The sequence below is a fragment of the Carettochelys insculpta genome, chromosome 2 (assembly GCF_033958435.1).
Source record: "Carettochelys insculpta isolate YL-2023 chromosome 2, ASM3395843v1, whole genome shotgun sequence".
Lineage (NCBI taxonomy): Eukaryota > Metazoa > Chordata > Testudines > Carettochelyidae > Carettochelys > Carettochelys insculpta.
In genome coordinates, this window is record NC_134138.1 from 237,957,308 (window position 1) to 237,970,435 (window position 13,128).

Genomic DNA, 13,128 nt, shown 5'->3' on the forward strand with positions numbered 1-13,128 from the left:
CAAGGTGGTCCTGGACAGCTCGGCAGACCAGCCCGAGATGGAGAAGCTACAGGAGCCAGGACCAGCCAGCCCGAGCCGGGGGCAGACACTACCCGGGACTGGTCCAACAAGGAGGACAACCTCATTATTGACGTCCCCTCGTGGTCATCCAGCCAGGCCATGGGGAGCCGGGCGTCCCTGGAGATCATCGAGGTCCCCTCCAGTAAGTGCACAGTGGGGCCGGCACCCCTGGTACTGGACTGGGCACAGGCCCGGAGGCCCAGGGCCAGACACCCCAGCTGACCATAGCCCTGAACACGCCCTCTGCACCTACCAGTGCCACCCATCACCTAGACCTGTGGACAGCTCCAGGCACCCAGTTGCCCAGTGGGACACCCGTGGGCCCGCACACACCCAGGGATGGTCCCACCCGGCAGGCAAGCCCGTGTGCACTTGACACTACAGGGATGCCATGCCCACCATGGCCGGGTCCCGGGGGCGTTGGGGAAGGCAGGGCCATGAGGAGGACAGGGTTCCGGGGAATAGGGGATGAGGTCCTGTTCGGAAACTGATATGCTATCCATCACACCTTGCAGGTGCAGCGAGGGTCCACACAAACCGTCAGCGTTGGTGGTCCCCGAGAGTCCCCTGGAGGTGTTGGACAGGGGCCAGGAACCTCCAGCAGCAGCATCATGCCAGGTGCGCAGCTGGAGGTCTCAGTGGCGCATGGGGGATGACCCTGCCAACCTCCACCAGGCAGAGCCTATGGAGCGCTGCCTCCAGCTGGAATCCAACCTGGCGTGGTGGAGGCGGGGCCTGGGACTGGCTCATGTCCTTCCTGGATGCCATCCACAGGACTTTGCAGGAGCACGCCGACAATATGGCCTGGCTCCTGGGCCTCCGCACCCCCCCAGCTGCCCAACCCCCAGAGCCCCCCGCAGGGCCACTCCCAGAAAGGTCCCACCCAGGGTCCCCTGCCCCCCCACTTCCCCCCACAGAGTCCCCCATCCCACCCCACACCAATGCCCCCTCTGCTGTCCCACCACTCCCCTACCTTCCAGTGCTCCCTGCCCCATCCCAGCCCCACCATGGCACCCACTCCTGGAGGGGAAGGGGATCCTGGGGCTGGTGTGGCTCTCAGCCCACAACTCCCTTGACCAAGTGACCTTCCAACTTTGGCCCCCTCCCCACTGTGGGAGCATGAGCACCTGGTGGCCGGGCCTCACTCACAAGGCAGAATGACCATACACTCCATCTTGGAATGCTATCATACAACGGCGGGAAGGTCTGAAGCCAGGCCAGGAGAAAGAAATCAGAAAGCTGACAAGTAGTTGGAGAGTCCCCAAAGAGAACAGCTGGGGATAGTAGCTGGAAGCCCCCCAAAGAGAACATCTTGGTTGTGCAATATCAGAGGGTCTCGGGGGGAGGTTCAGAAAAAGACCAAGGACAGAGGAAATCTTGCAACATGTTCTGACAGGCTGGGAGGATAAAAAGCCCAAATTAGGTAACAAACGCTTTAATTGGCCAGGTATCGAACCCCCAAGTAAGAAACAGTATAAAAGGTGATTTAGCAGGAATAAGGGTGTGGGCTCCTGGACATGAGGCGGAGGCTAGCAACTTCCAGTCCAGACAGCAGACCCCGGCCTGATCACCCGGATGTCACCACCACGAAAGGTCCCAACCAAGCCGTATCTCTGACTTGAAGGGCCGGTGTAACGTAGTTGTTGGTGAGATGTGGGAGCATTGGATGTTATTGGTAAGTCACATGTAATTATACACAGCTATATGTAACCTAGTGTTTAGCCTATGCCAAATAAATAAATATATATATATAAGATAAGTGTTAAGTAGTTGTAGTTACGAATAAATGAATCAGTCGCTATTGGTAAATACCACTAGCTGGACTAGCTGGGGCTGTATAGAGAATTATTGGGACTTAGAACAGCCACAGGGCATTGTGGTGTTCACAATCAGAGTGTTATTGTTCCTGGTACTCATAATACTGTGGAAACCCAGGTTTTAAAGTAGATACACTGAATCACATATTGCTGCTACACTATATAAGGCTGCTATAGCGGTGGGGTGGTCGGTCCCAGGCCACCCGAGTCCCCCCCGCTGTATCACACCCCACGCACATGCACAGGACCCGGAGTAGGTGAGCACATCGTCACCCACCCCCCTCCAAGTTCAGGCCCCCCTGCCCCGCAACATAGAGGGGTGTCCCCCCATGCACATTGTAAATAGTTGGACTTTTATACCACAGTTTTTTATGGTTTATTGTTGGTAAAGTTTTATAATGTGCACCAATGCCCATGTCCTGTGGTCCCATGGGGGGGCAGGCATGGGTGCGGTGGTGGTGGCGGTGAATGTGGTGGTGGATGTATGGGGGGAGGGGGAGGGGTGGGCATTGGGTGGTCAGTGCAGTCCCAGGGCGAGACTTACATGAAGGGCCTCCTGGATCTATACACCATTGCAGTTCACCTGGCGGCTGGCTGCTCAAACCCCATGGTGGCCTCAGCTGCCCACCCCTGCATGTAGGCATCCCCCTTGTCCTCCGCAATGTTGTGGAGGACGCAGCAGGAGCCCACCACTTGTGGGACATTGCACATCCCCACCTCAAGGCGCACAAGAAGGCACAGCCACCGCCCCTTGAGGCGCCCGAAGGCCCACTCGACCATGTGCCAGGCCTGGTTGAGGTGGGTGTTGAAGGCCTCCCTGCTGGGGTCGAGGTGGCCAGTATAGGGCCGCATCAGCCATAGCAGTAGGGAGTATGCCGCACCCGCAACTATGCATAGCAGCATGGTGGTGTCCCCAACCGGCATTTCTTGCTGGGGGATTAAGGTGCCAGCCTCCATGCGCCGTCACAGGCCGGGATTGCAGAAGACCCTGGCATTGCGGGTTCACCCCGACCAGCCCACATAGATGTCCATGAACCAGCCTTTGTGGTCCACCAGGGCCTGGAGGACCACCAAGTGGTAGCCCTTCCAGTTGATATAGCAGCCGGTGCTGTGTGGTGGGGCATGGATGGGGATGTATCCTATCCAGGGCACCAAAGCAGTTCGGGAACCCCAGCGAGGAGAAACTCTTGACAATGGCGTCCAGGTCCCCAATGCAAATGACCCAGTGTAAGAACATGGCGTTCAGGGCACAGACAACCTGCAGGGAGGGAGGGAGGCTGTGCGCTCTCGTGAGGGTGTGGCAGGGTGTTCCCAGCCAGTGACCCCTGGCCGGAGACCCCTGAGGTGTCCCTGTGCCCATGGGCACCCTTCCCCCTTCCCATGGTGGGAGTGTACTCCGGGCCCGGCTTACCTCCATGAACACCGCTCCAACAGTGGCCTTGCCCACCCCAAACTGGTAGCCCACTGAGTGGTAGGAGTCCGGGTGGCCAGTTTCCATACCGCAATTGTGACTCGCTTCTCAAGGGGGAGCACAGGCCGCATGGTGGTGTCCTGATGCCTCAATGCAGGTGCCAGCCAGTGACACAGCTCCTGGAAAGCGTCCCGGCTCATGCAGAAGTTTTGGAGCCAGGTGGCATCATCCCATTGCCCCAGAACCAGTTGCTTCCACCAGTCCGTGCTGCTGGGGTGGCTCCACAGGCACCGAGGTGCAAGGGGGAGGGGTGCAGGCTGGAAGTGCTCTGTGTTCTCAGGGGAGCTGTTCTGTCTCCCAAGGAGGAGGGGGACCATGCAGGCAACGTGGGCAACAGTGCCCACGATGTCTGCATCCAGTGCGAGGAGCAAAGTGTCGTCGTCCATGGTGCTGCTGCACTGGGGTCCTGCATTGCTCCTGGCAGCTTGGCAGGCCTCAGCTGGTGCAGGGCAGAGGAACTGAAGGGGGGACCTTTAAGGCTGCAGCTGGCTGTGGGCCTCTGAAGGGCTTGATGGCCATGCAACCCTGTCCATGGCATCTCCGCCTCCCTTCTTTCAAAAGAGCACTCGTACACGTGTGGACGCTCTCTTTCGAAATAATGGGACGGGGTCTTCGAAAGAGTGGGTTGGAACTGCGATCCATCTTTGCCGTGTGGTCCTGTTCTTTCAAAAGGTGGTATATGGACTTCTGAATTTTGATTTTGCTCTTTCGTTGGTGGGCTCCCTTGTAGACACAGCCATTGTGTCCTTTTCATATCATTTGTATATTTTACCTGGATTCAAGCGTTCAGTGGTCCAGGATTCCCACTTTTGCTTCTGTTGGTAGAGGAATAAAGTCCAAACACACACACCCATGTAGTTCCCAGTCTAGCGGCATAATGGATGGTTCAAATAGGACAGACAGACCCCCCAGAGAATGGATAGATGATATAGTAGATTGGTGCGGAGCTAGTCTACAGAAACTAAGCCACTCCATACTGGACAGGGAAAGACGGAAGGAAATAGTCAGAAAGGCATCAGACACCAACGGGCGCTGAGCCCACGGTTGATGATGATGACGAGTTGGTGGAGGTGTGGGTCAGGTCCTAGGAGTGCTCCCTGCCCTACAATATTTTTTTTCCTCCTTTGAGTTTAAGGAACCTTAATTCAGCAAGGTATTTAAGCAGTGTGTAACTTTAAGTAAAAGGCTTGAATACTCATCTGTTTAAAGCTGTACAAATGATTCCATACTAAGTCAGAGCCAATATAGTTATGCTGAAGCTGAACCACTCACCCAGAACTTACCATCTTTTCATAGTCTGAAGTCTCCTGTGGCTGAGGCCTGTGTGGCCAGTGGCAACCCTGGCAACTAAACTCCCACAGGGCACTCAAGTTACAGCAGAGATTAATTTGATGCACCAAGTACTCTCCCCTCCACCCTCTTGGCTCTTTGTCTCTTTTATTTTTCAAACACTATTTTAAAAAATTACAATTGCAAAACAACTTGCTGCAAAATAGCAGGTGGCCAGGGAAGCAGTCTCTTTGAGGATTGATGGCAAAGTCATAATTATTTCAGAAGTGGTTAATCTTCCCCTAGAGACCAAATATGTTATCTTTTCTGTTTCCAGTAATAAGAACACACCATAGACAGTACTAGTCCCTGGAATCTGCATGGCAGCTTGCTGCATTGGTACCAAGCCACCAGATTAACTCTAGAAGCTAAGTCTTAAGTACAGGTATGGAAGTAGAACAAAGACAGTGTTACTTGTGGTTTCCAGAGATCCACGTGGACAGACATTATAGAATCATAGGGCTGGAAGGGACCTCAAGGGGTCATCAACTCCAACCCCTGCTTCAAGCAGGATCAATCCCGACTAAATCATCCTAGCCACGACTATGTCAATCCAGGACTGAAAAACCTCCAGGGATAGAGATTCCACCACCTCTCTGGGCAACGCATTCCTGTACTACACCACCTGCCTGGTGAAGTACTTTTTCCTAATATCTAACCTACTCCTCTTCTTCTGTAACTTCAGACCATTACTCCTTGTTTTGCTGTCTGTCAACACTGAGAACAGTTTATCTCCATCCTCTTTAGAGCTCCCCTTCAGGAAGCTGAAGGCTGCAATTAAATCACCCCTCAGTCTTCTCTTCTGCAAACTAAATAAGCCCAGATCCCTCAGCCTCTCCTCATAGGTCATGTGCTCCAGCCCCTTAATCATTTTTGTTGCCCTCCACTGAACCTGCTCGAGCACATCCACATCCTTTCTATACTGGGGGGCCCAAAACTGGACACCAATACTCCAGATGTGGCCTCACCAAGAGCCAAATAGAGGGGAACAACAACTTCTCTAGATCTGATCAAAATGTTCCTCCTAATGTACCCCAATATCCTGTTGGCCTTCTTGGTTACAAAGGCACACTGTTTACACATATTCAACCTTTCATCCACCATAATCCCTAGGTCCTTTTCCGCTGTACTGCTACTAAGTCAATGGGTCCCCCGCCTATAACAATGCTGGGATTCTTCCATCCAAGTGTGGGATTCTACACTTCTCCTTGTTGAACTGCATCAGATTTCTTTTCGCCCAGTCCTCCAATTTATCCAGGTCAGTCTGGATGCTATCTCTACCCTCCAATGTATCTACCTCTCCCCCTAGTTTGGTGTCATCCACAAATTTGCTGAGGGTGCAATCCAGTCCCTCATCTAGGCAATTAATAAAGATGTTGAACAACACCTGGCCCTAGAACCGAGCCTTGGGCCACTCCACTAGAAACTGACCGACATACAGCTATTGAGCCATTGACTGCTACCCTTTGGGCCTGACCGTCAAGCCAGCTTTCTATCCATCTCATAGTCCATGTATCCAACCCATACTTCCTTAACTTATAAGCAAGAATGCTCTGGGAGACTGTATCAAAAGCTTTGTTTAAGTCAAACTATATCATATCCACTGACTTCTCCATTTTAAGCCCTGACTTGACAAGGTCCTGGCTGGGATGACTTAATGGGGGTTGATCCTCCCTGAAGCAGTGGGCTGGACTAGATGACTTCCTGAAGTCCCTTCCAGCCCTATGATTCTACAATTCTATGATTCTATGTCCATAGAGCCTTTTACCTTATCACAGAAGCTAATCAGATTGGTCAGGCAGGACTTGCTCTTGGTGAATCCACATTGACTAATTTTGATCTCTTTCCCCTCTTCCAAGTGCTCCAAAACGGATTCCTTGAGGATCCCCTCCATGATTTTCCCAGATACTGAGGTAAGGTTGACCAGTCTATAGTTCTCTGGATTATCCTTTTTTCTTTTTTAAAGATGGGCACTACATTTGCCTTTTTCCAATCACTTGGAATCTCTCCCGATCTCCAAGGGTCTTCAAAGACAAATGGCCAAAGGCTCAGCAATGACATCCGCCAATTCCCTCAATACCCTTGGGTGCATTCCATGGATTTGTGTACATCTAGTTTTTCTAAGTAGCTCTTAACTCGTTCCTTCCCCACTGAGAGCTGTCGTCCACCTTTCCATATTATATTGTCTAGCACTGTAGTGTGGGAGTTGTCCTTGTCTGTGAAGACTGAGGCAAAAAAAGCACTGAGTACTTCAGCTTTTGTTGCATCATCTGTCACTAAGTTACCTCTTGCATCCAGTAATGGCCCCACACCTTCTCTGATAACCCTCTTACAGTTAACATGCCTGTAGAAACCCTTCTTGTTACACCCTTCACATCCCTTGCCAGCTGCAGTTCCAATTATGCCTTTGCTGTCCTGATTACTGCCTGGCATTCTCCAGCCATATATTTATACTCCTCCTTAGTCATCTGCCCAAGTTTCCACTTCTTATACACATCCTTTTTTGAGTTTAAGCTGACCAAGGATTTCCCTTTTAAGCCAATCTGGTTGCCTACCATATTTGCACTTCTTACTATGCATCCAAAGTGAAGCAGAACTACAACTGTGCAGAATGTTTGCAAACAAACCCAATGCCTCACTAAATTAATTTGGTCTCGTTTCATTTTAAATATCTAACTCAGCCCATGCAAACTCTTACAGTGGAACTGGGTGATTGGTGTTTGTGTGTCAAAAGCTGGTGAACTTTTGTGGTTTCCTGATGAGTTTTGTGGTCTAAGCAAATGTTAAGGGATGTGTGGGGAAAGGAACCCACATGCATAAGTATTACCTAAATGTTTTGCCTAAACTATTATGAACTAAAATTACCAGTTTTCACTCAGGTGCAGGTGGAAAATCAGGAGTGGACAGTGAGCTGGATGTCTAACAATCACAAGTTTTAACTTGATATGACCCAGCTCTCCCAGATTCAGCTGGATCAGATATAGCACATCTACAACTTTCCTTCTGGGTCAAGGGTATAGTTCTTTATCATTGTTTTGTGTCCTGTATGAATATGGGGAGAGCAAGAAGATAATTTATTCTAATGTATCCTGAAACTTTTCAAAACCTTAGAAGAGTATCAGTTAAATTCCATTAAAAGAGAGAAAACTTGAGGATTACTTTATTGAACTGCAGAACACATCACTAGCCTCAGTAGGTGTGTACTAAATAAACAAGACACAAACTTCTCCAATCCACTTCCTGATTGTCCAGAACAGTAACACCAAAGCGGGTTGGAGAATAGTTTTTGTTATATTGTATACAGGATGGTTTTATCCAAGTGAGTGATCAGTATAGAACCAAACCAGTAATGTTGATTGAAAGTGTGCCCTGATCTTCTGTGACTGCCAAATAATTGCCAGCTTCTTCAACAGGACAAAAAGAACAAAACAACCACCAATAAAAAAGCCAAATAAACCCACACCATTTGTTCTAAAAATACAGGGTCTAATACTATTGTCCTGTTTTACACTAAAGATTTATTCTGAGGCATGTGAGAAAGAGCTTTACTCTGAAAAAATGCTGGACAAATGCATTCAAGAGTTTTTGAAAGTATAAAGATGACATGATGTCTGTTTGTTTGCACAGGAAAAATTTCACCCTCTGAGCCTTGGCCAGAAAGGGTAGCTTCCTTCTTCCAAGAGTTCTAACTGCAAAAATGTATTTGTAAGATTGTGGAAAGGTAAGAAGTAAAATACACCTTAGCCAATGTTCCCTTTCTTAATGATAGCTGTTAATTACCTTGGATGGTTTATTGAAGAGGCAAGCACCACCTCCACTGTTTAAAAATTCATGATACTCCTCAATATCACACTTGGAGAACTTGCTTGGAAGATAATAACTACAAAAAAAATAGAACCGTTGGTTATTTATTTATAAGTCACTTTTAACCATTACGCAATATTTTGTCTGCTTCCAAAATATGGAAGAAAGGAACATACGGACATATTCAGGAAAAGAGGTTCTAGGGTACTTGATAGGGATCCATGTGATCCGTTCGCGAATCAGTTTGTAAATCAGTACTCCCATTCTAACTTGTAAATCATTTTCACAATACTAAACATCCTTTTAACATGGAGAAAAGAAATGTATTCAACAGATAAGAGATTTAAAATTTCAGTTACAGAATCTAGCTCAAATGCTGCAAACACTTGATGCAAAGTGTAGTGCTTATTAACAGTCAGATTTCATGAGAAGTGCTTGTGGGACTAGGACTTATTTGCAGCCTGAAATATTTCAGGTCTTCAATCAACAGGGCCCTCCAAAAACTATTCGTAGACGAATGCTTTCTCTGAAGATAGAAATACCTACATGATTTGATACACATTACAATACCTTCTTATCATGTACTTTTAACAAACATTAGTTAGTTCATGCTGATAGAGGATGAAATTCACAGCAGTACAGAGGAGCTATGTACAGCCCTACATACCAGTCACGGTGTACTAGATAGAGCACAAGGGACCATTGCGAGCATTTAGTCATACCGCCTGTGTAACACAGGCCATGGGTAAGCATGCTTAAGTTGTGCAGAAGATCTTGCACAAATCCTCCATAGAGTTATAAATTTCCCTTAAAGTGATTTAAGAGATATCTAGGCCCAGGTTCACAAAAGCACTCGGGCGGGCACTTCATTGTGAGATTGGCATGAGCTTAAGTGCATTCCTGATTCAAGGCCTTTGCTTATTTATTACTGGATAAAAACACTAGCAAAAGTGCTATAAAAACAACCCTGCATGAGTAGCGGAGATAACCTAAAAACCACAACACATATTCTTCCATCTCTAGCATTTGTGATTCAGTTTATAAAGATTACAGAGTGCTTGAGGCTTTGTCAGGCTGAAAGGTACTATATAAATGTAATTTATTTTTAACAGTTTTTCAGAGTTTTGGACTTCAAATAAAATATTTCAAGGCTTCAGACTAAGAAAACAATCAGTATAATTAACAAGTACACTCACCACACTGGGATTTTTTTTTTTAAATATTTCCTGAAAACAACTAGATTCTACAAAAACAACTGACACTTAGCTTTTAGGGCATCAACGTATACTGCCATTTAAATTTCCCCCTACCTTCTAAAACATTACTAGCAGAACATGTGTGCATGGAAATGAATTTGCTTAAAAAACTAATAAAGAAAATGAAACACATGCCTGACATTTCATCTGGTAAACAATTTTTTTATTATGAAGAACAATAACACATGTTGACAGAAACTATGCCAAATACAGAAGCATTTTAGAGAACCAGGTCCAGGTTTTTGTTTTTACGGCATAAATTTACACCTGCAAATAGTATGGTGCATCCAAGTTCATTTTTATGCTCCCTGCTATTTTGATGACAAAATTAGGAGGGAAAATTTACAGGCCAGTTTGAAATCCCACCTGGCACAGAGTATTCACTCATGTCACAGATCTGACTAGGTGCTCTCTTCCAGATACTCGCTAGACTCCCATGAGGGGGATCTAAGTCTTTGTGCCCTTGGGTCATGTAAGTGATCTAAGATGATAGAGTCTGAATGAAGTCCAGCCACAGCCCTAGTTTTGGGACTCATATGCATACTGTTGGCATTCATACTCTTCTCAGAGCTGAAATCTGTTCTCCATCTGTCAAGCCCCTCAGTGCAATTGTGACTCTTCAAATTCCTTTGTACTTTAACACACCTTCTCCCAGAATGCCACACAAAAGATGTTAAGCTTCTGGTTTACAGTTTCTCTCTCTCCAGGTCTGAGGAAGTGGTTGAGAATCAGAGATGAACACATTTGCTATTTTAATTACGTATTATATATACTAACAGAATATGGATCATACACAACGATAAGCACTGCATGCAAGTCCCTGTCTCAGATTCCTCACCCTCCTGGGCATTCTTTGGATGGGGGCCAGATCCCCTGGAGTTGTCCAGAGTCCTTGAGAGCCATCAGCAAGAGAGGCAAGGTTTCCCCTTCCTCATTCAGGTCGTTACATGCTGGGTGCTCTCTTTCCCTCATGGGTTTCCTGAATGACCTTGCTCTCTCCTGCCTGATGTTTTCTTTCGCTGCCTGGCTCTCTCTATATCTGTGTTTCTTTCTTTACACCAGAGCCTTCCCATCCATAGGGTGGCCAGCTCAAGCCCTGTGCTTCGGAAGGCCCCACAGCAACTGCTATGGAAGGGAGGAGCACAAAGGGTTACAGGGATGGCAGGAGGAGGTGGAGCTGGTGTGGGACATCTGCAGGGATCTCTCTCTCTCTCTCTCTCTCTCTCTTTCACACACACACACACACACACACACACACACACACACACACACTGCGGTGGCAGGAACTGGAAGAGCCTGGCAGCCTGCTTCTCTCCACTGTGCTGCCCTCTCCCAGCCAGCTGCACTCTACATTACCACGGCAGTGGGAAGTAGAGCAAAGTAGAGCAACCAAGCCATGTAGAGGCTGAGGACAGTGGGCTGGGAGAGGCTGGCGTGGTGAAGTGGAGAGGAGATTACTGCTGGGCCACTCCAGTTCCTGCCACTGTGATGAGCGCAGGAGCAGGAGGCAACTCCTGCTGCCACCCCATGACCCCCCATTTGCATTGTTGGGTCAATGGCAAGGGGACAGAGCAGGAGTGGGTGGAGCAAGGGCAGGTCTTGGGGAAGGGGTGGAGTGGCAGTGGGACAGGGTAGAACAGAGGCAGGGTCGAGGCAGAGCCTGCTGTGAGAAGGGGTGCCCTGGGCCCCACACCTGTGGCCCTGGGTGGGGGTTGAATTCTACATGTGCAGTTAGAGTTAGTGCCCCTGAACTATGGACAACTTTTTCACAGCAGATGCTCAACTCAACCACGAAAGGTATATTTTCTGATTCATTTGCTTTAAGTCATAACATGGAAGTTCCTTTTAAAAATGTCTTACCCAGTGTCTCCCATTATACAGCCAGACCATGTGTCCTCACACTTACACTCACCTAACAACAATAAAAAATAAAATTCACACTTCGTGTCTGATAATTTTAACATCTCTGTATAACATTTATGTTATGTTTATCATCTAAAGAAGAACACTGAAAACACTATACTCCCAATTCCCTCCATAGAACAATCATGGAAAGAAACATTTACTTTTTTCACTATGCACAGGACTCAAATTAACATGTACACGTTGGCCAAATTTTTTTTCCTAAAATCACACACGTTACTATGCAACCAAAACAAAAAGCAGTCAAGTAGCACTTTAGCAAAATGGTTTATTAGGTGAGCTTTCGTGGGACAGACCCACTTCTTCAGACCATAGCCAGACCAGAACAGACTCAATATTTAAGGCACAGAGAACCCAAAACAGTAAGCAAGGAGGACAAATCAGAAAAAGATAATCAAGGTGAGCAAATCAGAGAGTGGAGGGGTGGGGGGGGAAGGTCAAGAATTAGATTGAGCCAAGTATGCAGACGAGCCCCTACAGTGACTCAGAAAGTTCCCATCACGATTTAAACCACGTGTTAATGTGCCAAATTTGAATATAAAAGCCAGCTCGGCTGTTTCTCTTTCCAAAACGGTGCAATAATTCCTTTTCAGTAACACACATACCTAAAGGAATGTGTGTTACTGAAAAGGAATTATCGCACCGTTTTGGAAAGAGAAACATCTGAGCTGGCTTTTATATTCAAATTCGGCACATTAACACGTGGTTTAGATCGTGATGGGAACTTTCTGAGCCACTGTAGGGGCTCGTCTGCATACTTGGCTCAATCTAATTCTTGACCTTCCCCCCCACCCCTCCACTCTCTGATTTGCTCACCTTGATTATCTTTTTCTGATTTGTCCTCCTTGCTTACTGTTTTTGGTTCTCTGTGCCTTAAATATTGAGTCTGTTCTGGTCTGGCTATGGTCTGAAGAAGTGGGTCTGTCCCACGAAAGCTCACCTAATAAACCATTTTGCTAAAGTGCTACTTGACTGCTTTTTGTTTTGATAGTGTATAGATTAGCATGGCTTCCTCTTTGTTACTATGCAACGTTGATGATCTTAGAAAAAAGTCTTGATTTTCATTGCTTGTTTTCCAGTAGAATCGGGAGGACGCTCCTCCACCATATAAAGGTCTTAAGTTGATGGAGGGAAAAACAAACATACAGAAACTTACCAGTTAGTAATTTTCTTTTATCTGAGAAAATGCCAAGATTGTGGCCTAATGACTGTGCCAATGTCACAGCAAGTAAGTCTGGCTTTCCAAACTGAAAGAAACAAAACCATTTGGAAATAACAATCATTTTGATGTAAGAATCTTAAAAACACAAACATACATTTTATACATTTTAAATTAAGATTTTTAAGGCAAAGTAGATTATTGGTTTTATGGCTCTTGCTTCAGCGTAGACCCATTTAACTGTAGCTGGATAATAGATCAGCAAGGAAGACAAAAAACAGGAATAGGAATAGGCTAGGTGAGAATTTT

The 13,128-nt window shown here is 47.1% G+C and overlaps 1 protein-coding gene and 1 long non-coding RNA gene across 9 annotated transcripts in view; one reads left to right on the plus strand and one right to left on the minus strand.

Annotated features, from left to right (window-relative positions):
- The window catches only part of ADAM22 (ADAM metallopeptidase domain 22), a 192,881-nt gene that overhangs the window by 43,716 nt on the left and 136,037 nt on the right, over positions 1-13,128 (minus strand). For all 8 annotated transcript variants that reach the window (XM_074986264.1, XM_074986270.1, XM_074986271.1 and 5 more), the window contains 3 exons: positions 12,817-12,907; positions 11,598-11,649; positions 8,458-8,557 (listed from right to left, as the gene is read on the minus strand). In XM_074986264.1, the coding sequence (XP_074842365.1) occupies positions 8,458-8,557; positions 11,598-11,649; positions 12,817-12,907 (243 nt within the window). The remainder of the gene's footprint in view (positions 1-8,457; positions 8,558-11,597; positions 11,650-12,816; positions 12,908-13,128) is intronic.
- LOC142008903 (uncharacterized) lies at positions 1,598-8,338 on the plus strand. The gene is made up of 3 exons (XR_012644263.1): positions 1,598-1,735; positions 6,537-6,590; positions 8,305-8,338. It is a non-coding gene; the product is annotated as an uncharacterized LOC142008903 (long non-coding RNA).